General features: G+C 54.9%; 1 protein-coding gene and 2 long non-coding RNA genes across 4 annotated transcripts in view; 1 reads left to right on the forward strand and 2 right to left on the reverse strand.

Annotated features, from left to right (window-relative positions):
- Positions 1–25,554, forward strand: part of IGHMBP2 (immunoglobulin mu DNA binding protein 2) — a 28,720-nt gene that overhangs the window by 1,150 nt on the left and 2,016 nt on the right. Inside the window, exons 2-13 of the mRNA XM_065065662.1 lie at positions 355–524; positions 795–987; positions 1,690–1,787; positions 7,718–7,881; positions 8,554–8,754; positions 11,754–11,901; positions 13,760–13,934; positions 18,866–19,048; positions 21,118–21,236; positions 21,804–21,898; positions 22,259–22,382; positions 24,396–25,196. Of these exons, the coding sequence (XP_064921734.1) occupies positions 355–524; positions 795–987; positions 1,690–1,787; positions 7,718–7,881; positions 8,554–8,754; positions 11,754–11,901; positions 13,760–13,934; positions 18,866–19,048; positions 21,118–21,236; positions 21,804–21,898; positions 22,259–22,382; positions 24,396–25,196 (2,471 nt within the window). The remainder of the gene's footprint in view (positions 1–354; positions 525–794; positions 988–1,689; positions 1,788–7,717; positions 7,882–8,553; positions 8,755–11,753; positions 11,902–13,759; positions 13,935–18,865; positions 19,049–21,117; positions 21,237–21,803; positions 21,899–22,258; positions 22,383–24,395; positions 25,197–25,554) is intronic.
- On the reverse strand, positions 2,794–4,587 carry LOC135579643 (uncharacterized). 2 transcript variants are annotated; one of them, XR_010473195.1, is made up of 4 exons: positions 4,460–4,587; positions 4,258–4,345; positions 4,094–4,177; positions 2,794–2,917 (listed from the first exon to the last, which is right to left on the reverse strand). It is a non-coding gene; the product is annotated as an uncharacterized LOC135579643 (long non-coding RNA). The 2 variants fall into 2 exon arrangements; XR_010473196.1 differs by lacking the exon at positions 2,794–2,917 and adding an exon at positions 3,813–3,994.
- On the reverse strand, positions 17,865–24,396 carry LOC110364207 (uncharacterized). The gene is made up of 2 exons (XR_002422820.2): positions 24,031–24,396; positions 17,865–23,431 (listed from the first exon to the last, which is right to left on the reverse strand). It is a non-coding gene; the product is annotated as an uncharacterized LOC110364207 (long non-coding RNA).

The raw sequence follows: 25,554 nt of genomic DNA on the forward strand, positions 1-25,554 counted from the left end.
CACTTACATGTGACAGGAGAAAATCCAGGTTGTTCTCTCCCGGGTCGTGGGATGTGAGTAACCGGGCAGGTCCTTCCTCTTCACCCCCAGGCAGGAGAGGGTAAAACACAGAGAAACAAGTGTTACCTCTGCTCCAGGCTCCACAAACATCCTCCCGTTTCCCCAAACAGGCCTGTGGAAGCTGATCCAGTTACATCACTGCAAAGTGATCACATAGCCAACAGTTCAACAAGCTGGTGTCTGCCATCATTCCCTGCTTCTTTGCCATCTCTCCCCCATCTTTTTTGTCACCTGAAGCTTTGAATCTCAGCCTCAGTCCAAGCAAACGGTGTTCATGCTGGTGTGTGTTCCCAGGGCATGGCAGGAGAGCGTCTCCCTGAAGGAGCTGCAGCGCAGGGGGGTCTGCTTGCTCAAACTCCAGCCTGCCAGCCAGAGAACCGGCCTCTACGGGCGGCTGCTCGTGACGTTTCAGCCCAGAAAATGCGACTCGGATGCTGAGCTGCCCTACAACAGCTTCGGGCCTGGTGAGTGACGTTCCTCTCAGTGCAAAGCGGGTAAACAAGAGCTGGCTAACGTCTTCTTCTTGACATCTTTGTGTTGTAAAATTTGTAAAGACTGAGGAATCGATGCAAAAAAATGGGAGAAAAGGTTTCTGCTGTGGTACAGGCGTGACACAGTCTGCCCGTGGCAGGAACACGGTGCCAGGGCTGCGCTGCGTGGCTGCTCTCCCCAGAACTGCTGCTTTTCAAAACGTTTGCCCCGCCTCACGCTCTCTCTTGTAACTTCTCTTGCAGGGGACATCGTGGGCCTTTACGATTCAGCTGACCGTGGGGACCCACTCTCCACCGGCATCGTGACACGTGTCACCTCCAGAGCAGTGACCGTGGCCTTCGAGGACTCTGGGGACAACGTGCTGAGCCTGGACCGTGAGAGCTTGTACCGCCTGCTGAAGCTGGCCAACGACGTCACCTACAACCGGCTGAAGAAGTAAGGACTGCAGGGTTGCAGCTCACCTCAGGAGCACAAAAGCCAGTAGAAAATTGCCACATTTATTCTGGAAAAACTCTTCTGAGGCAGATCTGAGTCTGCTTCCCTGGGCTTCGTTTCTCTCCTTTCCCGTCTTGTTCTTGTGACTCCTCTGGCAGCTCCACTTCAAGGAGGTACCCACCTTTTGAGGGTGCCTTTCTTTTTCTGCTGACTGCCAAGGAACCCCTACCAAGACCTCTCAATTGGACGTGTTGTGCTGCATATCACAACAGCCTGAATTTATCTCCCCCACTGGCTGGCGTGGTCCTGCCTGTCTCTCTTCCTCTCCACCCCTCATCCCATGCTCAGCTGCTCTGTTGGTCCTGTCTCATATCCCCTCTGGTACTCACTGGATTCTGTGTCGAGCCTTTTGCACCCTGGCAGGAGAATTTAATGGCTCCTTGCTGAATTAATGTGCTGAAAAGGCCCGGCACAAGGTCTGACCGCATCACACTGGAGTAATCGTGGGAAGCGGAAGTCTGGCCAGCACAAGGGATGTGTGAGGGTGGGGGATGCAGCAACTTGACAGAATTGTGGAGTAACGCTTTTCAGCTTTGAGGAGTTTAATCTGCGCCCGCAGTCTCCTGTCGCAGGGCCCCGAGGCACACAGGATCTGCGAAGGAGTTCCCGCTGTGCGTAACCTGCCTGTTTCCTCCTTCCCAGAGCTCTCCACGCGCTGAAGCAGTATCGCGGGGGTCCGGCCTCCCACCTCATCGACGTCCTCTTCTTTTCTGCCGAGCCAAGCGCATTCAGCGAGACAAGTAAGGAAGCTTCTTTGTACGATTTTGTACCAGACTGATGGCAGGCTCTTTCTAGAGAAATTTTCTGCAGTTTAAGGTCACAGCCCCTGAAGCTTCAGAGTCAAGCACACGCACTGAGCCTCCTGCTGGTTTTAGTCTGCCTGGGTATGTGCAGCTGAGAGTTCTGCAGGGGTAGAGCTTTGTCAGATGGTCTGATGAGAGCAGCAATGTTGCTGCTCCTGTGCAGGTTTTAAGCAAATAAATGGAAAGTTCCTGTGGGAAAAGGGCAGGAAATCTTTGCTTTGTAGAGCGATCAGCAAAGCCTGAGGTTCTCTGCCCACAGGTGAGGGCTCTGCACTCTGTCCCTGCCCAGCTCAGGGATGTTCATTGCTTCAGATGTCACCTCTGACAGAGGCAAAGAGCTGGAGCCCTGGGCCATGACCACGCAGGCATTTCCTGCACTGTGCTCCTCTCCCAGCCCCGTCTTGGGGGCTGCCCAGCTGAGGCCCTTGTCATCATCATCATTAGCTGGCTAATGCTCCCTTTCTCAGACTATACCAAGTGAAGCTGAATTCTGCCCGAAAACAGGCAGGATTTGTGAGGGGGAATCTGTTTGCACACATTCACGAGTCTGAAACTCTTCAGTTTATGGGGCATTTCTGGTTTGCTTCCTGCCCCAATCCCATCCATAAATAAACTTCAAAGATCAGAAACTGCCAGCTCAGCTTCTGCATTGAAAATCCAATAACTCTGCCTCCCTGGGCATGAGGTGACTGTAGAACTACTGCAGTTTCAAACAGCATGGGAAGACTTGTATTTTTATTTTTACAACCCAATTGTTTTCAGCCAAGCAGGAGTGCACAGGCTGCTTTGGTTTCATCAAATACTTAAAGCCTCACAACTTGTTTACCAACAGCTGTCAAAAAACTGCATACAAGTAGAACCCCTTTCACTTGGATATTTTTTGATGCAAGTCTTTGAAAAAATGAAAGACGAAATGACACAGCTTACCCTTTCGGAAATCGTGGGGAAACCAAATGAATGTCATCCCATAGCAGAGGGGAAACAGCAGCTGGGCTGTGAAACTCAGGGAGTGAAGGCAGAGGGTTCAGAGCCACTCTCCCTTCCCCTCAGCACCCCTGCAGGCAACTCTGCTGATCAAACACACCAAGGATGGAGACTTAATGTTAGCATGAGTCATATCTCCATCGTTCTAAGCACAGAGTTTAGCACAAATCAACCCTCTCAGCCTTTTGGCTGCCTCAGGACCTTGGGGCAGTCAGATTTTTAATATTAGATAAAAGAATTACATTTTAATGAACTAACTTTTGTAGCAGCTTCAACTCTGCGTTTCCCCTGTGGTAGCAGAACTGTTTCTCTAATGAAGAAAAATTCATTTTCAAACTGCTCAGATGTGTCCAGCTGAGCCCAGAGGTGAATTTCACCTCTCGCAGCACCGAGAACACTGATTGATAGAACCGTTCAGCCGCAGACAGAGCAGGTGCAATAGGAGAGGGCAGCAGATCACCTGAGAATGGCAAAACGCTGTGGCAGGGTGGAAAGGCCTTCCGTGTACCTTCTCAACTTATAGCTCCTTTCTCCCCAGCTGGAGAGAAGTGATACTGGCCAGGAATTAAATAATAATGACTTTAAGTAGGTCCTGCAAGGCGCCTTGAGCTGCCAGTCTCAGGTGAGTGGGGGGGAACCCAGCAGCTGGCTGGGTGAATCCTGGCTAGGACACACATGTGGTGGGACACGCAGCTCCTTGGGTGCCCACGCACCGCAGGACACGGCAATGTGTCCCTGCACACAGAACAGAAACCCACAGATGCGTTGGCTGGCTGCAGAACGCAGCGTTTCCCAGGTGCGTGCTCTGGCATGGAAGGACAGAAAAATCTCGCAGTGTTTCAGGCTGCTCCTCCTCCTTCCATGACCAAGCACCTCTGAGCCTGGTTTCTTAGGGAGATGCTTCCCTGCATCTGTCTCATCCATTATCTGATTCCAGACAAGCCCGTCAGGAGTCTCGGAGTTAATAAGTTCTGTACATCTCATAAAACTGGCTGTCTAAACACACATCTGCATCAGCGCCGTTCCAGGGTGCAGTGTCGTCTCCACCTCAACCAGAAGGCCAGAAAGCCAGGGCTAGAAGAGAGACCCTATAAACACCCACCCAGAGAGAAAGCTGGTGCTGACAGCATAGGAAGGCCCAGAGCAGATGAGATCCACACCTAGAGGGGAAGCATTTGTCACCTTTTGTACAAACTGGGGGGAAGAACCAAATCACCAGGAGACCGAGAAGCAAGAGGGTCAGTAGGAACCACAAGTACCTGCTCAATGCTGGATGTGCGAGGGTGTTCTCACAAGGGCAGAAGAGGCTCCGGCACGTGATAAGTGCAGCAGCAGAAATCTGACTTTTAAATGTGAGGAGAAAAATTAGAAGCCTCATTTTTCAAGCATGGGAATCTCAGGGGTTTTAGGTGGGTTCACATACCACTGTGCCTTTTCGTAAATCGTGTAGGGACTTGATTTTGAATTGGTGAGAAACTGGTCAGGAGGTGCCAGTGCTACGAGGGTGGGAGCTGAAAGGGCAAGAGAGGGACAGTGAGTCTGGGGAGGCTTCGTGTCCCCAGGAATGCGGCTGTAGGTGCCCAGGCTGCAGCACACGGTGCAGAACTGAGACACAGAACACTCACCATAACACCGAACAACACAAGATGCCGTTCCTCCACCCAGCAGCAGAGCTAACAGAGTCCCAACGCCATCCCCTGCTCCACTGGTGGCTGTTTCCCACCATGGAACCTTGGAACCTGGAGAAAAAAGGGAAAAGCATCTGTTTTTGTATTCTGAAAGGGTGGTTACACAGGGTCTCTTTGGGGCATAGCCAAATAGAGGGACATTAGCCTTGGGGCCAACTGGCAAACAGCTTTTAGTTGCTTATATTTTGTTGTGCTGCACTGTGATCTTCTCAGGAGCCGATCACAGCTGCCTGGGTTACCATGGGAGCGCAGGTTGCCAAACGCCAGGCCTGGAGAATCCAAATTACAGCCTGTGTCATCCCAGGAGGGCGCCCAGATCCAGTTGACAACCAATTAGCTTGACAGGGCGTCTGATAAAGCCAATGGCAACATGGTTTTGAGGTCGTTAGTGGCTGCTGGCGTCTGACCAGCACACGATACTGGGTTACTAAAAACAACATTGATATCGCAGGAGGGTAACAATGACAGAAACCATTCCGTGCCCTTTTGCCCAGCTCCTGACGACTGGCAGCGTCCCTGCTGCGCTGATTCGCTCACCGTGTGAGGAAAATCCTGCTCACTGCTGGGGGATGAATCCCCGTGATAACAGGCACAGGAGACTCCCACCAGAACAGTGTCCTGAGCCTGTTTTGGGGAGCAGGCCTGTGAGATGTTGTCAGTTATTGGGAAAAAAAATGCAACTCAGAATAAATATCCTTGGCATAACACAGAAACACTAGACAGGCTGTGGGAAGTAACCTATGGAGCAGCCAAGGGGAGCCTGTGAAGGTGTCGCCAGTGGTGGGAGGGATCTGCAGCTGAGAACAGGGCTGGTCCCCACCACAGAGCATCTCCTGCCCTCACCTTGCTGCCTCCTGACAGGTACCGAGTGGGAGGAGCAGCTTTCCAAAAGGCAAACTGAACTGCACAGGTTTCTGCTCTTGTCAGACTCTCTGGGAAGCAAAACCCAGAAGCCCAGCCCTAAGAATCACCCTGCTTGGCTCTTCCCTTCAGCCTGCGCTCCTGGCCAGACACAGTCAGAGCTTCCAGACCTCACCCAGTGAACCCTTCCCTGCTCACAGTGTGTGTACACAGGGCCCCTGCGCCCACACCTTGTGGCGGATGTATAGAGGCTTGGCTTGCCAGCAGAGGCCAGCATTGCTCTGCTTGCTGGACGGACACATTCCCTTTTCTTGCAGAAATGAGGTTGTGCGTTCTGGCAGGTACAGCCCTGTGCACATCACTGACACGGCTCTCCCCTGTGCCTGGTGCGGGAACCCCCGTGCCCAGCCGCTGCCTGGCTCGCCTGGAGCACAAGAGGCATGGCTTGGAGCTGATTATACCCATTGCTGTAAAAAAACACATAAAGAGAGAGAGGAGGAAGGAAAAAAGCCCACTGGAGCAGCAGGGGTGTCCCCAGTGGAAGGTGACCCAGGCAGAGCACTGGGGAGCTCAACCAAAACTTCCTTGGCCTCGTGGCACGTGTCTGGTGAACATGACAAGGCGCTTGCAAAAAGTCTCAGATGCTCCTTGTCCCTGTGTGCTGTGACACCTCATGTCAGAGGCCACGAGGAGGCCCTGGGCAGGGCAGGGGCAGAGCTGGTCCTTGGGAGCACCTGTGCCACTTCCAAAGTGGTGCTTCTGCAGAGCCCTCGGCCAGCCCTGCTGGGCTGGGTAAACTGCGTTTCTTCAGGTGAGCATCCCCAGAGCCCAGCTGGTGCATGGAAAGAGTTGAGGAGCCCCAGCACCCCGTGAAGGCTCCGTCCTCCTCCTCAGCACCGCGTGCCCAGGCAGAGCCATGTTCCCAGCCTGCCCACACAGCAGCTCTTGGCAGAGGATTGAAAGGGAAGAGGGGGTGCGAGCGTGTGAAGAAGAGCCAGTTTCTGATCTCATTCCTTGAGGAAGGAAATATCAATGACTCCTACGTCCCGGCTGTTCCTCATTGTGGGAAATGCCTTCCAGTTTTTAAGCTATTCTTTCTTTTTCCCCAGCCCATGGGATGCTTCCCAGTCCTCTCTTAGTGGTTAGCACAGCAGCTCAGAAATCACGAACAAAGCAAGAGGCAGGGTAAGGGGAAGAAGGCATCGTTAGTCCCGATTCATTCTTCCTCACCAAGCACCTTTGTAACAACCATTATTTGTTTAACCCGGACACCTCACTTGGTCGTGCTGCTTCAAAACTCAGTGCCAGAGGCCACATGGGAGCTGCACAAGTTAACCTGCCTCAAACCGGGAGAAACTTCACACTTGTAACCATGCTCAACGCAAGGACAGAGATAAAACACATGATACCCAACAGGGAACGGTGCCCAGAGATCTGTCTTATATAAGCTTCTGTGGGAACATTATTTTCGGTAAACCTCAGTCTAATGAGTCATCATCTCTGCTGTAATTAACTTCCATAACGAACAAGGAGATTAGCAGCAGGATTATGGGGGATGACAATAAATATGGGTTTAAATTAGATAAAAAGGTAAAAAAAGCAGCTCGTGAGAACTCAAGTCTTCTGCAGCGAAACCAATTCAGTAATGCAGTTTGCGTATTCTTTTGCCTTTTTGCCTTTCTGATCATTAAAGCCCAAACTAATTTGAGTGTTCATCATCTATATTTTGCCAGTTCGTATTTTTTCCTGCCTTCCTTTTCAGTCATTGTTGGACAACAGAGAGCTGCTCTTTTGTGCTCACAGGCGCTGGAGGTTTTCCTGCTGCTTTTTCACTAGAGCAGTGTTGGGCTTGTTGACTGCAATGGGAGCGATTCGTTTGCAGCATCACCTAGTTCCTCCTTGAAGGCTTGCTAGGTGTGCTGGCTCACCTTTAAAATAGACCCAGAGCACCCTCCACACCCAGGACATCCCACGATGGCTGTTACAGCAAGGAAATGCCTCTTTAAATGCTGGAAAATTCCAGAACGGGCTGGCTGTGTTCACAACTGATCGCCTGTTCCCTATGAACAGCAGGTTGGGAGAGAGGGGGGATGCCACGGGTGCAGGGTGGGCAGCCGGTTCATTTTGAAAGCATCACAAGCTGCATTTTTACCCGTCGGGGCTCTTTTAGCCCCCCAGGCCATAGACAGCGTGCCTTCCTCCCCAGGAATGTTCTCTCGTTATCAAACTGATCGGGGCCAGCTACCGAGCGCCTCTCATTTGGATGGATGTGTGGCTCTGAGCGAGCACCAGGCAGGGCTGAGCTCCCGGTGAAATCTCCTCCTGTCTCCGCAGAGCCCCTGCAGTTTTTCAACCCCTCGCTGGACGCCTCGCAGAGGGAAGCCGTGTCCTTTGCGCTGGCACAGAGGGAGCTCGCCATCATCCACGGGCCCCCTGGCACCGGGAAGACCACGACGCTGGTGGAGATCATCCTGCAAGCTGTGCAGCAGGGCCTCAAGGTGAGTGGTGGTGGCGGGACAGGAGCGGCAGGGATCACCTTGGTTTGGTTTGCAAACCCATGGGGCTCCACAGCAGCTGGAGCAGATCCAGCTGTGCTACACGGCAGGGTCCGGCTTGGCTTGCGTGGACCAGGGAGTTTCCCCATCAGCTGAAATTAGGGACAAGTAGAAGCTCCAAAGCTCAGGGTTGCTGTTTGTAGAAGACCCTGCATCTCTAGGGATGCAGGTCCTGCTGATGATCAAAAGCTCCTTTATCCTCTAGCTTGAACCGACTTCTAGGCAGAAAGTTTAAGTTCACAACTTGTGGCCTAAGCAAACTTAGTTATTTATGCTAAGCAAGTTCTATATAAGCAGTTTTTAAGCAAGTTCTGTAAGAAGCAGTATACCAAATAGTTCAATAAGCTAAGGCAGTCTGTTTCCTGTCATTTGGAACAAACCAGAGGAGTCGGAGGTCTGTGTGCAGTTCTAGGGCTGCAGCATCCTTGGCATAACAGCACTCATGCTTCAGAGCAAGGCGAGAGTTGCCTTTGGTGTCTGGAGGCTGCGGAGATGTCAGAGGTTCGTTCCCCATAGATAAGTTTGTTCTTGCTCTCTGTCTTCCTGCTCGGACACGGTTTCTCCAGCGTTTTGCTGTGTGTGGCAGTACCGAGCCCTGGCTTTCTCCCCGTGCAGGTCCTGTGTTGTGCCCCCTCCAACGTGGCCGTGGACAACCTGGTGGAGCGGCTGGCGGGGCAGGGGGCGCGCGTGCTGCGGCTGGGCCACCCCGCGCGCCTGCTGCCGCACATCCAGCGGCACTGCCTGGACGCCGTGCTGGCCCGCGGCGACAGCGCGCGCATCGTGGCGGACATCAGGAAGGACATCGACCAGGCCGTCGTACGTGTCCCCGCCAGGTGCCCGGGGGGGTTCCCAGCTCTCTAGATCAAGCTGCTTGTCTCCAAAAGTAATGACCAACTCTGCTGCTTCTTGGGGGTGCTTAGAGGACAATCACTGCAGCCGGGTGCTGTGGGTTGCCCCAGAATGGGTGGCTAGAGGCAGCTCACAGTGACTAGTCCTGGTGTGAGCCAGGTTCAACCTGACATTTGTGGGTCCAGGGCACCACAGGGATGTTCCTGATCCAGATCCGACTGCGTACAAACGGGGTGGAATATTGGTGGGCGTGAGCCTCTCTGTGGTGGGTCAGGAGCAGAAAGGCCACTTCAGGGGAGAGGAAAGGAAAACCAGCTTAGCGCAGGGACTACTGGTGATGGCCGGAGATGTGTGTGGCCTGGATTCGTGCCATTTACTCTGGGAGACATTTAAGTGGCCTTGGAGGGAAGGAGCTGTGGTGCAAGCCCGGCGGTTCTAGAAAGGGAGAAGGCATCTCACAGAGAACTGCTGCGGTGACCCGCCACCAGCAGAACCCCTGCTTGCCGAATTCCTCATCGTGACTGCTGCGTGGGGAGGTGCTGCAGTGCCCTGCTCTCCAGATAACCTGTCTGGCATTGTTCATGCAATCAGCTTCACCAGAGAGCAACATTCACATCATTAATTCACTTCCTAACGAGAAGTCTGGCTGTCCTGACACTCCCTCCCACTCTCAGGCACCTCAAGCAGAAAGCAGAGCACACTGTAGAAATGCATCCTTAATTTTCTCTTTCACAACCTAATTTTCCTCAATTTGATTTACAGAGCAGCTCTTTTACTTGAGATGGTAGGTTTTGGCACTAATTAGATTCTTTTTCCCTGCCCATTCTGGGGGCACATTGTCCAGCAGCCAGTTTGCAGCCATATCCAGCTCGAGAGAGCTCCTGTCTCCATCAGCGGTGCAGGAGGGCATCTTCACACCCCTGCATGGATTGGCCAAGTCCATTGTCCTGCCCATTTTTAAAAGACACAGACCAAACATGGTTTTCAGCTCCACAAACATTCCTCTCTTTGAGAGGAGGTTTTTTCCACCACTGATTTCCCATAGTAGAAGAGAAATTTGGGAGAAATCAGAGCCTTCAGAACTGACAGGTCCTGGCCCACCTTTCCCTCATCCTGCCTCAGTTTCTCCCCTGCAATGTCCCCTTTTTGCCCCCATAACAATTTCTTCCTTTGTCTGCTCCACATTTTGACTCTTCTCACCCCTCTCCTTCAGCACTACCCCCAGCCACAGCAGAACTAATAATGCAAATGAAAACCCACATTCTCTTTGCACATTTTCTACCCCTTTGTGTCTCCATCCCTCACCTGCTCAGGCTCCAGCGCCCAAAGTACCTGATAAAGAAGGGTGGTGCAGAGCAGGGTCCATCCCGGTCCCCAGACAGGTCACAGTGACAAGGCAGACAGCTGAGGGACTGCACTAAACCCAGGTCCCAAACCCTGCAGGAGCAAGGCCTGGCCTTAAATGCAGCTCCCAGACCAATGGGTGGGTGGGCGGGGGCCCGAACCAGGCAGGTCAGGACAATTAGAGCCCTAACGAGGAACTAGTGGCACCCAGGCTTACAGGGTGTCAAGCACCATCCTTGGGGACAAGTGGCAGTGCGGTGTCACCTCTGGGCTGGGCTCCCTGTGCCCTCCGCTGCCCTCAGAGCTGAGTCAGTCGGGTGTTTGGATCTGGATGTCAACAGCCAGCACCAGAGAACAGCTGCTGCTGTTAATTTATTGACTAGGTCTTCTTTGCAGGACAGACATGAAACTCGGCCCTACTGGCACTGGCAGTTTTACCCACTTGTCTTCCTCTGGTTGTAGCAGAGAGGAAGTCGATGCTAATCCGCTTTGTCCCGTCAGCTCCGTGAATGTCAGGGCTGGCACCCACCCTGTCCTTTCACATCGAGCTAAGGGAAAGACACCTGTGCGATCATGTTACCTGCATATCTGTCTGCGATCTCTCCCCTGTCGCTCCTGAGCCCATCAGCCAGCTTTGACTGCCCTTGACAGACACGTAGAGGTGTCACAGGTGTTAAATACCTACAAGTTTAACCACAACAGGTAGCTGAGTAGAGGAGTGAGACACATGAATGTCCTTCCTGGGGAAAACATGAGCTGAGCCACGTTAGACGCTGGAGAATCCATAGAGAGGATGATCATAGGAACCAGCAGCTCTTACTGTTCTGGCTGTTTACAAAAGCTGCTGTCTGCAGCCTTTCCAGCCTTCTCAAGCCATCAGCCTTACCTCCAAAGAAATAATCCAAGTTTCCCTCTCAAGGTGACTCGCAGTGACAATAGCTTGGCTCTTGTCTTGTAGCTGCTGGGCTGTAGCTGGGGAAGTGCTGATAACCAGTGCTGATGATGTGATGTGTTAGATACGTTCAATAGGCGTTGCTAAAATAAGGCATGAGCGTGTCTAGATATTGCTCTGAATCATTTACAGCAACTCAGAGACGCCCTTTTAAAACCACAAAGCTGCTGTGTGGCTGGACACGGCGCGGTGAACTCGGGGACCCTGCTGCTGCAAGGGCAGGTGGAGCCAGAGGGCCCCCGTGTCCCCTGAGCCGTGGAGCAGAGTGACACGGGGAGTCCTGCTTCCTCACCCAGCAACGGCACAACACCCCGCTTCCCATTACGCCTCATCACCGTTATAATTGTATATAGTGTAATTATCCATCACTCGCTGCTTTGTGCCCAGACGCTTCGACTGGCGCATAGACTTGGCCGTTGTGTTGGTGCGGTTCATCTTTGCATAGACAGAAATGCTCTTTGTGCTTCAAGCAGCGTGGCTTGTGGAAGGGCCTTTCTGGCACGGAGAGGGAAAAGGCACCAAGGTTTTGTGGGGCTGATCGTGGTGAGCCAGTGGCTCATGGTGATATTGAGAAGCCATGCTGTGTCCAGGGTCTGGGGCTGTCTGAGAAGCTGAACATGTCCCTAGGCCTGGAAACAGTTTGTTGTACCTCAGTATTTCTGTTTTATAGGCAAAAACCAAAAAGGCTCAAGACAAGGGGGAGCGGAGCCATTTCCTGAGTGAGATTAAGGTGCTGAGGAAGGAGCTGAAGGAGCGGGAGGACGCAGCGATGGCCGCAGCCCTGACCCACGCCAGCGTTGTCCTCGCCACGAACACAGGTGCGCGATCCTCCCCTGCTCTGCAGCGCTTCCCCTCACCTGCCGGGGCTCACCTGGGGGCCCTGTGCTCGCCGTCAGCATCCTGCACGTAGGAAGCGATACCCCTGCCGTGGAAGGGCAACACGGGTGCTCAAAGCTTAACACGTGCTAAAGTGCATTTTTAGATCAGATGTGTAATTCCCCAGGGCCAACTTGTAATCTTCAGATTTGGTTGCTCAGGGATTATTTTCTGAAGGGAAACATCAATAGTTTTAGGTCATAAAAAAGAACCTCACGGGGCATTCACAAGTCACTGGTGTGAAAGGTAAATATAAATCCTTCCAGTGCATTATTTGCTGGGAATTGGCCTCTCATTTCTTTTAAGTTTCCCTCAAAGAACGGGGAGGTTTCCTTTTCCAGTAGAACTGGTGGTTTGTGCTGCCCGTGGTGTTGAGCAGATGTGATTTTGCCTGGGACTCTGGGGCTTGTGGTGGTGGTGGACAAACCAGGACCGTGGATTTGGTGTTCTCCTCAGCTCAGCAATCTCGGTATTGTCTGAAATCACAGTTTGATGGAGCTGTTGTTCCTGCAGGCCGGCGCGCTCTGTTGCTCTGTTGCTCTGTTGCTCTGTTGCTCTGTTGCTCTGTTGCTCTGTTGCTAGGGTCAGCCGAGAGAGGATTTAATCCTGGCAGCGCACAGGGACACCAGTGACCTTTAGCTAATGGCAGTTCGATAAAGCTCAAGCCGAGCTCCAGGGCTGGAAGGGAAGAGCACCAGCTGCACCCACATTGGTACAGGTTGTTTTAGATAGAGCCTTTCCACTTCGTTCTGTTCCTTCCACCTTCAGCAGCGCAAAATGGCAAAAGTCACGTTCAAGCTCTATGCCCCTTGTTAGCGAAGGTGTTTCGTATAGGCTGGAAAAAATGTTTGAAAGGAAAACAGGGTGTCTCGGTTGACAAACTGTGACATCTGACCTGACGCAAAGCGGGAGAGGCAGCAGGGTTTGCAGCAGCGAAGCAGAATCGCCCCCATCAGAGCCGCCTGCAGAGCTACACAGCAACAGCGCAGGAGCTTTTGAAAGAGCATTTCTGCAAACGCCGTGAATAAAATCTCCTTGTCTGGCATGCTGGCTTCCTAATCCTCCTCTCCTCCTGCTGCATCTCTTTTTCTGATGAATTGCAGTGGTATTTTTAATGCCTCTGAAATTCACAGTTCTGACCAATGTGTGGATCGATATCGGTTCGTGTCTGGATTGCAGCAGGACCTGTGTAAGGGCTGTTTGGCTGACACTACAAATGGATGTCTGGTTTAACAAAACAGCCCTTGCCATGGCTGGCTGGTTACAATCTCCGGGGCTTTCCCTTTGCCTTTTGTGGCGCAGAAGGACAGGGCGGCGCAGCCGGGCTCCGAGGACTGGGCTCTCAGCGGCTCTTTCCCTCTTGGCGTGTCCCTCGGTGTGTCAGGCGAGGCGAAGCTCAGAATTCGGCTTTGGTTGGAGGGTTTTGTTTGCGTTGGAGGGCAGAAGGAAAGTGGGTGTTCATTAGTGCGCTTGCTCTGCTCCTGCTCCGGGTGAGGCATCGGACCATATTGTTCTGTTTGGCATCTGGGTTTCGCTCTTGTTTTTAAAGAGACTTGGAAGCTTTTGGGCCCAGATGCCAGGGGTAAAAAAAAAAAGACAGACAGAAGTTGGCAAAAACAATTCTGCATATGCAGATAAATGTATGTGTACTTGGGATGGACTGCAGAGATTGATTTCTAAATCTCGGCAGGGAGACATCTTTTACCTGCCTCCTTCAGCCACAGTTAAAGCTATGCGGTGTGTTGTGGGCGCAGGCCGTGGGTGCTGTGCGCTGCCCTGAGCTGTGCGCTTCTCCCGCAGGTGCCTCCCCGGACGGGCCGCTGAGGCTGCTCCCCGAGCAGCACTTCGGGCTGGCGGTGCTGGACGAGTGCGCGCAGGCGCTGGAGGCCAGCTGCTGGGTGCCGCTGCTGCGCGCCCCCCGCTGCGTGCTGGCCGGGGACCACCGCCAGCTGCCCCCCACCATCCTCTCACACAGGTACGTGGCCGCTCGGGCTCCTCCAGCACTCCCCAATGCCTCCAGGGACAAGGTATTTCTTTCACGTGGGTTATTTGTTGGTATCCCCCGTGAGCTGGGTTTGGTCTCACCTTGGGTTTGGTTTCACCAGTTACCAGGGCTCTGTGTGAGGGACGGACTGCTGAGAAACAGCAGATCCACAGCCTGAGACAGGGGGACTGCAGGGACTGCGGGCTGCAGGCTGCGTCTGTGTCCTTCTGTCAGCCAGGGCTGCAGTCTGGGTGTCTGTCCTGCTGTCAGTCGGGGCTGCAGTCTGGGTGTCTGTCCTGCTGTCAGTCGGGGCTGCAGTCTGGGTGTCTGTCCTGCTGTCAGTCGGGGCTGCAGTCTGTGTGTCTGCATCCCGCCATCAGTCACTGAAACACGCCCGGGCTTCAAAGATCTCCGGGCGTCGAGCTTGTGTTGTTTGCTTCGTGTTTTCTCTTTAGCGAGAAGGAGTGCTTATGCTATGTGGTACTATGGGATTACTCAGGATTGTGTGTATTTAGCAGATGTTCTTCCCGAGAGACTCGTCATCAGCAGAGGTATTTTTCAGTTCTGCTTCCTTAGCAGCACTGTGTCTGAATTCTTCATTTTCTCTCTGTTATGCAGAGTAATTTTCGGAGTGGTTAGAAAGGTTGTTCAAAACAGTTTAAAACAATCACATCAGCTATGCAGCCTAGGAAGACGGTAAGCAGACAGAAGGTGAACAAAACAGGGACGCAAATTCTGGTTTCACTGACCAGTGTTTGTATATAAACTTTAAAAGCTTTGTTATTAAGAAAGATAACCTGTTTTTTCTAGATGAGGTTTCTTTGCACCTGGCAAGAAGGGTGCCTGCTTCGCCTCCTCTGCTGACTGCAGCTCTGCTGAGTGAATTCAGGCTCATACTCGCTTTAGTCCAGCTCTTCTCTTCCCGTTATTAAACCCTGCTTCTGCGGTACCACGTGTATTTAAGGTATTAATGCGGGAGCGGGCCTGCCGCAATGCTGCCTTACCACACGCACCGCAGGGGCTGGGAACCCTCACAATGCCCACAGGGTGCGCATTCAGAACGACTGGCGTGCGGAAGAGATCTGGGGCTGGTTTAGATTGCCTGTGCCTCCAGGGGATACTCCACACAGGACTGGCGAGCCATGGGGTAGTTCAGAATAGACCTGTGCTCATGTTTATCGAGCTCTGCATCTGGAATGGCTGAACCATTACTGGGCAGAAGCAGAGAAATAGCGTTGACTTAATAAACTTTCTCTCCTGCTTCCAAAAAAGATAATAAGCAAGGTACGTATCTGTAATCTCCCTTGAATTTTGAACAAGGGAAATGAAAAATCCAAGAGAGGCAGCGGCTCACAGCAGGTGCCTAAGAGACGGTGCAAATAACGTTAAGGCACCGCATCATCTTCCCATTTTACCGTTATCAGATGCACAAATGGAGGCTGTTCTGCAGACCTCGGCGCGTGATGAGCACTCTGCTGCCTGGCGGAGCGCTGAGGCTGCCGAACCGCGCGGAGCCCATCCGGAACCCCTGCGCAGCTGGCAGTTCCCTGCTGAGCGCTTGCAGCTGGGCGCTCTGCCTGGGCTCAGGTCCCTCCGGGCAGCAGCTGAAGGGCTGGGCAAGGCTGGGGAGCTGTGGCCTGCGCTGAGCCGAGGGATGGCCAGAGCCTCGCTTACACCAGCACAGAATTAGTTTAATTTGAAGTGGGATAACAAAACTATTCCCAGTAGAGACAAGCTCCTTACCTGGTGTGCAAGGGACTTTTTGGATCAAGGATCTGGTTACTGGCAAGAAGAAATGTGCAGTTCAGTCCCCTTTAATTTGAGGGTGGTATCAGCAGCAAAAAGCTCCCCCCGGCAGGAACCCCCACTGGGGATCCCCTGCATCTCTGGGCAGATGTGAGCGAGGTCCCGCTGGAGCAGCTGGCAGAGTTTGGCCCAAGAGCCTCCTCGTTAAACGCAAACCAAATTTGATCAATCAGAACAACTTGTTTGGAGAAATCCCATTACTTCTCAGATAAACACCTTTAAAAATGATTAGCTCTTTTCCTCACAGATCTGAACTCTGCCCATGTTTTAATTGCTGCCCCAGCACAGCGTTCGCTGTGCGGAGCGAGGCACAGCGCAGCTTTCCCTTTGCAGCCCCGTCCCCGCGAGGACAGCAGGCGCTGGGAGCCCTGCGTTCAGTGCTGCGGGATGCGGCACAAATTCCTTCCACCTCCATCTTGTTAGGTATTTCCAGAGATCTAATTAAGGCCCCGAATCACCTGCCAGCTCCTCTTTGGTTAATGGAGAACGATGAGCTATTTCCAGGGATGATTCAGGCAGAGGACTCAAACCTTCCGCCCACCCTCCCCTCTCCTCCATTGATGACAGCAGCCCCGTGGTGGGTGGACTCCTATTTTCGGGGCCCCAGCGAAGGGTCTAAAGTTAGCTGGGATGAATCGGGGCTGGCAGAAGGATCGTCTGCGAAGTCAGTCCTGCTCAAGTGGGCAGGCTGCTAAACAGGAGCACTTGGACGCTTTGTGGGAGCCGTACTGCGAACAGGAGCAGACAGCTGGGCTTCCCCAGGCCCTGCCTGCCATAGCGACCTCCTTGCTCTCTGCTTTTCCTCCACAGATTCAGCATTTCTCAGCTATCTCCAGGTGTTTTTCCACCCGAGGCTCGGGGAGTTTGGGTGGGCAGGCTGAGGGATGCTCCCCGTTGTTGCTGGTTTCTGTGTCTCCGGGGCAGAGGGCATCCCCACGCGCCTCACAGCACCTTCCCCGCCAGCTCGGCCACGATGGATGGGTTTCTGCTGGAAGACTTCCCAGCAATGGGAAATGCCTTGTAGGAATTAATTGCACAGTAAAATAATGGGGAAGTTATTAACAGGTGAAGTATTCACAAGCAGTTTAATATTCTCATTATTAATTCAACATATAAACTCATGGCGATCCCTGCGGTGGGAACTGTTCCTGTAGAGGAGAGCACTATTTGTGAGGCTTGCTGTGAGGTTTAATGCCCCCCTGCTTTACTGTATATCATTAAAAAAACCCACATCAGAATAATGGTTGTTAACATCAGGGTTTTCCTGCCAGTTCTGCATGAAAATCAGTTTTAGGCTTGCTCTGAGATTCGTGAGAATCTGTGAGCCGAGGGAGGGGAGTGGAGGATGGCAGCAGATGGAGGCACCTGTGGCTGCTCAGCCGCTGAGCGTCCTGCAGCCCTTGCAGACTGGGGAGCATCTGATTTTGACGTCCCTCACCTCTCGCTTCAGTTACCCAAAGTGACTTACCTGCCACTGTCCGGCAGCAGCGAAGGCCAGGAACAGCGTAGGAACATCTGGGTCACAAGGAGCTCTGTGGGTACCTCTGGGTCACAAGGAGCTCTGTGGGTACCTCTGGGTCACAAGGAGCTCTGTGGGTACCTTTGGGTCACAAGGAGCTCTGTAGGTACCTCTGGGTCACAAGGAGCTCTCTAGGTACCTCTGGGTCACAAGGAGCTCTGTAGGTACCTCTGGGTCACAAGGAGCTCTGTAGGTACCTTTGGGTCACAAGGAGCTCTGTGGGTACCTCTGGGTCACAAGGAGCTCTCTGAGTACATCGTGCACACCGGCAGCAGCGCTGGGGCTGGGGAGCTGCAAAGGCTTTGTGAACAACCTCCCGCGGTTCACGATCAGCAGCACAACACAGAGCACAGCTGGAAACCTCTGTTGTGTAAAGCACAACATCCTTATAGTGAACCTCCAGCCCTCCTGGCTGCGCTGCCTGTATGTGCTGTTCGGCATCGCTAACATCACACCAGCCTTGCAAACACAGTGCCGTCTCCAAACTCCCGCGGTTGTGTCCTTTCAGAGCTACGACCCGTTTTTTCCCTGTGTGCTGCATTCTGTGATTTAGCAAGGAGGGCCATTGAGACTCGACTGGTCAGAAAGATCTACCCTCCATTTTCTCTCCATCAGTTTTAATGCATTTGCAGTCTCTTGTTATATTTACCCAGCACCCTGTTGCCACCGCGACAGGGCCGGCCAGCACAGCAAACCAGCCGCTCGCCGCGGTGCCGCGTAGCCACGCGATGCTCCCCACGGCGGTGATGGGGTGCGTGCTGTGCCCCTGCCCCTCGACCGAGGTCGTTTTCCCAAGCTGTTCTCGGTCATTCCACCGTCGGTGCGCTTGTACACTGTGTGCTGGTAGCAATCGGAACCCTTACCGCGAACCACCGTCTCGTGCAAGGCACTGGACACACAGTATGAAAAAGCTTTTTGTGCTTCAAAATGCAACAGCGAAGTACAGTGATTCTTCTTCCTCAGACAGAGCCATTAGGCAATGCTTCTAATGAACCCTTTCTGTATGGTGAAGAGAAAGCAATTAGGCTCCTGAAAGGCTTATTTCATTAGGAGCTTTATTAATTTGTGTCACAGCTATAAGCACAGGACCTTTGTCAGGAGTGACGGAGCGTTGGTTTTCTTAATGGGTGATAAAGCAATAAGTGCTGAGATGCATTAGTGCTTCTGGCTGGGTTGGGTGGCCAGGGAGGAACGAGAGCGCTCGAGCGGCGTCTGGCTGGAGCACGAGCCAGGTCTGGCCGTGCTGACACCGAGCGCTCCGGCGCTGGGGCCGAGCTCTCAACTCCCGCACCAGGCGCTTCCAGTGCCGAGCTGGCGGTGCCAGCTGCCGTGTCCAGAGCCTGGTACGAGCAGTGGGGCTACGGGTGGTGACGGGATGAGGCTACGGGTTAAGGGGTTTTGGGTTGGGAGCTGTTTCCCCAAGCAGAGATCTTGGCACCCTCACTGAGCAGATGTGGGTGGGAGCATCGGGTGCTGCAGGCCGGGCTGGCTGACCCTGGGCTGCGGCTGCAGCGAGGGGATGCTGGTCGACCCCCAAAAGAGGGCTCACCCCTCGGAGCAGCCGGCCAGCCCCTCTCCTGACCAGCTTTTCCCGCAGGGCGGCGGCGGCGGGGCTGTCGCTCAGCCTGCTGGAGCGGCTGGCGGAGCGGTACGGGCCGCGCGCCGTGCGCATGCTGCGGGTGCAGTACCGCATGCACCAGGACATCATGCGCTGGGCCTCCTGCGAGATGTACGGCGGGCAGCTCAGCGCGCACCCCTCGGTGGCACAGCACCTGCTCAGGTAAGGGAGCGGCTCCTCCTCGGTGTCTGAGCTGTCCCCGCGTCCCGCCATGCGCGGGTTTGTCCTTCCCCGCGGTGGGGTTTGCCATTCCTCCCGGCCCTGCCAGAGCAGTTCTGTTCCAGCCCTTATTTCATCGAGGAAACATTAACTGGGGGTCTTGTCCTTTCTCCCATGTATCGCTAAGGCAGAGTTCTCTTCTGTTTCCTTCTTTGGTGTGATAAGCAAAAACTCTGATCCCCTTGCATCCAGGAAGGCCCAGCCTGCAGCGGGCAAACCTCTGTTCTGTCTCAAGCCCTCACCGAGGGCAGGACCAGACACCAGGTTTTGTGTTCCCACATGTGCCCATGGTCCTTGGGTCAGTGTGTCCCGTCGTTCGTCCCAGCATTGACATCAGAGAGGTCAGAAAGCAAAGTTCCCTTTGCAGCCCGAGGCAGGTCGGGTGGCGCTGGAACCCTTGCCTGCGGTGGTTTCCCTTTCCGTTGGTAACCCAAAGGAAGCGACTGGCGTTTCGTCTCCGTCGCAGCCCGGCACAGACAGCTGTTTGCCAGCACGCGCTGTGGCTGGCACCAGTGGGCGCTTTTTAAAACTGCACTCAGCGCAGTTCTGGGAGGTGGATGGGAAAACATTAATTCTCTCTGTTGGACTCGCAGACCCACGAATACCGCAGTGCTTGTCTGCGTGCTGCTCTCGCCTTCTTAGCAATGCTTCTTTTTGTAATACTAATACCTAGAAGTTGGACAAACTGATATTCCCCTGGAATCTCTCAGTTTCATAGCAGGTTTGACAGAGATAGCCAGAGAGGCCATTTTACTGTACTTGTTTCAGGCTAATCCCACTCGTGAGCTGCACTAGGTGCTCCCTCCTCTCACCCGCTGCAGCCAGCGCGGCTCTGCTTGTGTCAGCAGGCTGGGCATGGAGCCTGCGGCTCCGCGAGCACAGGGAGGCTGGGCCGACTCCTGCCTCATTTATATACACGTTTGTGCGCACGTGTGTCATTTAATGGTGAGAGTGGTGGGTTCTCGAGGGAGGGAGCGGCTGCGGCTGGGCTGGGCCTGAGCTGGAAGCCGCCTCTCCCCTCGCTCCCCGCCTGGCCTGGCCTGGCCTGTCCTGTCCGGTGAGGTGCGGTGCGGTGCGGTGCAGTGCGGTGAGGTGCGGTGTGGTGAGATGAGCCTCCTTCCCATGGCTTGCCAGCTGCCCGTTTGCTTGCAGACCACCCGAGTCGCAGCTCGCTGTGGCTGGTACCCATGTGCAGCAACACGTGTCAGAGCTCTCCTGCCGTCTCCAGGCGTTCCGTTCTGCCCTCCACCGCCCCAGGCTCTCAGCTCACCTGACAACTTCCTTGGGGATTCAGCTCTAGTTTACTAATATTTTTTGAGCAGCTTTAGAGGTGGATGTATTAAAATACAGCTTTTTTTTTTTTTTTAATGCAGCAACTTTAGCTGTAGAAATTATGCGAAACCCCAATTCCTCTGTGGTTCCTCGCACTGCGCTTTCTTCTCTTGCCCAGCAGCGCTGCCGTCACGTCTCCGGGAACACCTCACGTGCTCCTCCTCCCTCTCAACACCGTAAAAACCAGAACGCAGCTGCCACATCTCGCTGGGCCAGCAGATCGTTCCTGTTGGAGGCCGTTCCAGCGGGACACGGACACCCACACCGTGCCCGGCCTCCCAGCGCTGCTGCCCCAGGACACGCCCCGGGGCCTTTGGCTCTTCGTTTGCGTTTTGGGAGAGCGTTTAACTGTCAGTCCCGCGGTGCAGAGCAATAACGGGTTCTCAGCTCTGGCTGAAGAGTGTGGGGAACCTCAGCTCTCAGTTTCTGTCACTCTTCTCCACCCCCAGAGCCCGTCCTGCTGTGCTGCCACCCGCACGGCACCGCTGCTGGGCTGCGGCCTCGGCACCAACATCAGCTCTGTTCTCCCTCTGTCCTTGTGGTCTGGCCAGGAGGAGTGAGCAACACCGCAGCTCATCAGCCCTGTGCTGTAATGTCAGTGTTGTCCACAGGCCCTTTCCCCATCCCTTTGCTGTAATGTCAGTGTTGTTCACTGGTCCTTTCCTAAATCTCTTGTGCAGGGACCTGCCGGGTGTCACCTGTACCGAAGAGACCGCAATTCCCCTGTTGCTCATAGACACCGCTGGCTGTGGGCTGTTGGAGCTGGAAGAAGAAGATGAACAGTCCAAGGGGAACCCAGGTACCGTCCTTTGGACAATTTTGTTGGCTGGAATGGATTGTCTGAGGTGCTCGGGCTCCCGCGGGCTGGGCTCTGCACCAGTGAGGACAGGAAGGGGAGAGCGGGGAATTAATCCTGGAATGTGGGGCACAGCCTTGTGGAGCAGCACAGTGCAGAGCCTGGGTCTGTACACCTGTGCTTTGCTGCAGAACGGAGGGTAAAGTCAGTCCAGCCGATAAACTGGTGGAATAGTTCACATTTGTATTTAACTTGTCCTGATTAGAGTTCTCTGAACCAGTGACTGTCCCAAATATCCGGCTGTTAGTGCAGGCGACGCGCGGGCTCTGGAGGGTCTGAGCACACAGATCCGAGCATGGAGCTTGATTATTTGCTCGTGGGGGCTTAGAAATGTGGAACTTGGAATGAAGAGAAAAGGTGGAGTTTCTCCAGTTGCAGCATAGAGAACTGAAGTTTTAGTGAGGTCTAGAGTCTCACTTCAGAGGAAAAATAAGCTGTTGTCTGGATTGTCATTAATCGCTTGGACTAATATGGGACGTCCCCATCCCGGCCCCTCTCTCTCTGCCGCAGGGGAGGTGCAGCTGGTGGCTCTGCACGTCCAGGCGCTGGTGGGGGCTGGCGTGAGGGCGCAGGACATCGCTGTTGTGGCCCCCTACAACCTTCAGGTGAGACAGCCCCGCCGCAGCTCCTCTCTCGTGCCGCACACACACAGGGCAGACGCGCAGGGTGGGTTCAGACCTCGACGTCTCCAGCAGCGATCCCAGAACATCCTTCGGAGACACAGGGGGAGGCAGCAGAGCCCAAACGTATCGTCATTTGTGGCCAGCGTGACCACGTTGAAGCAGCCTGAGGCCGTGGGGAAGGAGATGTTAAATGGGTGTCTTCCACTCCCAGTGCTTGACCTTCGGGAGATGTGAGCACTCGTCCTTGTGGGTCTGAGAGGAAGAGGCTTCACCAGAACAGTGCCTTTCATTCCTTTTCACTTTGCACTTTTCTTTCAAAGATGTCGATTGCGTGTGTTTCAGGTGGACATGCTAAGGGAGCAGCTTTGCCACAGGTACCCAGAACTAGAAATCAAGTCGGTGGACGGTTTCCAGGGCCGGGAGAAGGAGGCGGTGATCCTGTCGCTGGTGAGGTCCAACCGCAGAGGTGAGCGCTGGTGCTGGAGTCACCCGGAACGGGAGGGGAACGGGAACCGCGGGATTGCTCCCAGCTCGCTCGTCATGTTGCCAAGAGCTGCGGTTTAATTGCACTTCTGATGGTCTCCAGCACTCTGAAGGAATTTACTGGCAAGAACCTTCCTTGTCAGCCTTTTTTTTTTTAATGACCGAATATGCTTGCTGTCAGGGTTGCAGATAAAGCTCCCGTGCCAGCCAGCAGGTAAAGGGGAAGCCAGGACTGCTTAGTTTGAGGGTTTCCTGGTTTTTGAGGCCTCAGAAATTATTTAAACCGGGTCCTAAGAAAGCACCACGTTTACTGGAGTGCCCAGCACTTAACTGCAAAAGGTGAAAAGTTAGAGGGGTCGTTGCTTGTGTTTGGAGCCCATTTTGGGTCATTTCCCCAAAGCAAGCAAGCAGGAGCTGGCATTACCAGTCACGCACAGAAAATGCTTCTTTTGGGAGCAAAATCTAGAGCGGAAAATCGAGTTCTTCCCTATCAGCAGCTGCAGCGAAAGTTAATCACTGGAAAAAAGCTGCTGCCCTGGAGCCGTGAGGCTCCTTCGCCGAAGCCATTGGCCACGCTGGAGGGTTTTTGGAACCAGCTCGAACGCAGGCAGGTGCGGGACCATGACCCACCGTGCCCAGCGCTCTCCTGTGCGTGGTCACTGTCCTCTCCAGCCGGCGGTGGGACACGTCCCTTCCCGCGCTGCCTCTGCTGTGGAGACACCGCGCTGTGTCTGTGCTGGGAGCACCGGTGTCAGGAAGGGAGAGGGGAGAGGATGCGTGGGAGAGGAGGAGGCGCTTCTTTGTAAGACAGCCCAGACAAGAAGAGCAGTGCTGGGGGAGAACAGAGGTGGGCCAGGACTAAGAATAGGCCGTGCTGAGGAGCGACTCACCTGGCCTGTGTTCGGTGGGAGCCGCGTGTTCCCCGTCCCCTGCCCACACACGGCCCCCAGCCAGAGCTCACATGTGCCACGGGGATCAGTCACTTGCCTGGAGCACGAGGCGGCTTCTCGCCATGTCTGGGCAGGCTCTGGTCTGCGTGAGGCACAAGACATGATGTTACACCCCCCGAGACCCTGAGGAAAAATCCATACCCCTTCTGCAGCCGCATTTCTGTGCTCTGCAGAGGCCAGGGCTGGGCCAGCAGCGCCCGTCCCTCTGCAGCCGCTCCCCATCCCACAGGAAACACTCTTGCCGGGCCAGAGTGGTTGTTCTTGCCCCTGCAATCAGGTGAAACCTCATCAGAGAACCTGGGAATGGTTCTCTAAGCACAGAGAGAGGATTGCTCACAGCCCGTGCCTCAAAGGCAGCGCAAGTGCGGCCACACAGCCATGGCAGAGCAGAGCTGGGCTGGTCACCGCCCGGCACACAGCTCAGCGCCTCCCCAACTGGGCTCCTGTGTCCCTGGAGCTGGGAGCTCGGCAGCCGCCCACGCTGCCCTGTCGCCCGCTGCTCCTGAGTCATCCTGCCGCTTGCTGCTCTCACCGCTTGGCTTTGAGCAAACAGCCAGCGCCAGGAGCAGACCCTGCAGAGCCGCCGGGACGGCTGGCACCGGGAACTCAGCCAGGGTCTGGGGCAGGAGGGGCAGCTGCACAGACCAGGGTCTGCGTGTAGGCCGGGCTCTGTTTCCTTACCTGTGCTTCCTCTCCATGCAAGGTGAGCCTCTTCCACGCTGCCCTGTGCTGCGTTTGCTCCCAGGTCCCAGCCCGATCTTGTGTCATGGGCCAGCCAGGAAAACGTGTCTCTTCTCCATGTTCCATCCGTGCTCCTGGGGGCTGAGGGGGAGCTGCTGTCCCCTCCCCAGCTGCAGTGTCCCCATAGGGACACGTCTGTCCCTGTGCAGCCAGGAGGGAGCAGAAAGGTGAAGGGAACAGCGCGAGTCAGGGACCGGAGCGCAGTAAATGCCGATTCCCGCCCTGCAGCCAGCAGCCCTTGCTCGTTTGGGCCAGCTGTGGCGCTGGAGCCAGCCTGCTCCCTGAGCGCCGTTTCTCTCCGGCAGGCGAGGTCGGCTTCCTGGCGGAGGACCGGCGGATGAACGTGGCGGTGACCCGCGCCCGGCGCCACGTGGCCATCATCTGCGACACCCGCACCGTGAGCAACCAGCCCTTCCTGCAACGGCTGGTGGATTATTTCAGCCAGCACGGGGAGGTGCGCACGGCCTTCGAGTACCTCGACGACCTCGCGCCCGAAAACTACACCCAGGAGGGCCGGGGCGCGCGGCAGCGAGGCGCCAAGCCCCCCGCCGCGCCTGGCCCCAAACCCGGCAGGAAACCCAAAGCCACAGCGACCAAACCCACCTGTCAGCAGCCAGAAACGCATTCGTCCCCCAGCACAAGCGGCCCCGGGAGAGAGAGCCCGGGGACAAAGGACAGCGCAGACAGACTCAGGGCCATGCTGGTGGCGTTCCTGGCGAGCAGCGAGCCGCAGCTGGACTTCCCCCCGAGCCTCAACGCTCACGATCGGCTGCTGGTTCACCTGATGGCAGAGGAGCACGGGCTGCAGCACGGCAGCACCGGGGAGGGGAAGGAGCGCTACGTCAGCGTTCGCAAGAAACCGGCCGAGCCCTCACTGCCCGCCGCCCCCCGCCAGCAGCTGCCCCCTCCCCAGCCGCAGCATCGCGATGGGGACACGTCTGTCCCTGCCGAGCCGGGAGGGAGCAGCGAGGGGAACGTGGAGCTGAAAACCCTGCACCTGGAGAGGGTCCAGAGGGAGAAAGCCAAGCGGGAGGAGGCAGCGAGGAAGGCTCAGGAGCCCAGCGGGAAGGCCAGCAGCAGGAAAAAAGACAAAAGTGAAGCCAGAGGTGGGTCAGTCTGTAACCAGCACAGTTAGTGGTCTTCTTGAGTGGTCCTTAGTCACCATAGCGTTCCCTGCAGGCCCTGGGCTGTGTGTGGGCGCATGGAGCAGGGACGGGGTTCCTGGAAAGCTCTGTGACACTTGTCACTGCCGGGATGAGAACTGGCAGGAGTGTGTGCAGGGAGAGGGAATTGGGTGCAGGGAGGCACGTTTCTGTAGCCAGCAGAACAGCGCCGGGGACCCTTTCCCAGGAGGAGACTCAGGAACTGGATTGGAGGCTCCCAGATGTAGCAGTGGGCTCCTGCTGTGCCTTTCAACACAGGCCAGAGGTTGCTGGGTCTCACTGAAATGCAGTCACTGCAAAC

Source organism: Columba livia, chromosome 5 (assembly GCF_036013475.1).
Source record: "Columba livia isolate bColLiv1 breed racing homer chromosome 5, bColLiv1.pat.W.v2, whole genome shotgun sequence".
Classification (NCBI taxonomy): Eukaryota; Metazoa; Chordata; class Aves; order Columbiformes; family Columbidae; genus Columba; species Columba livia.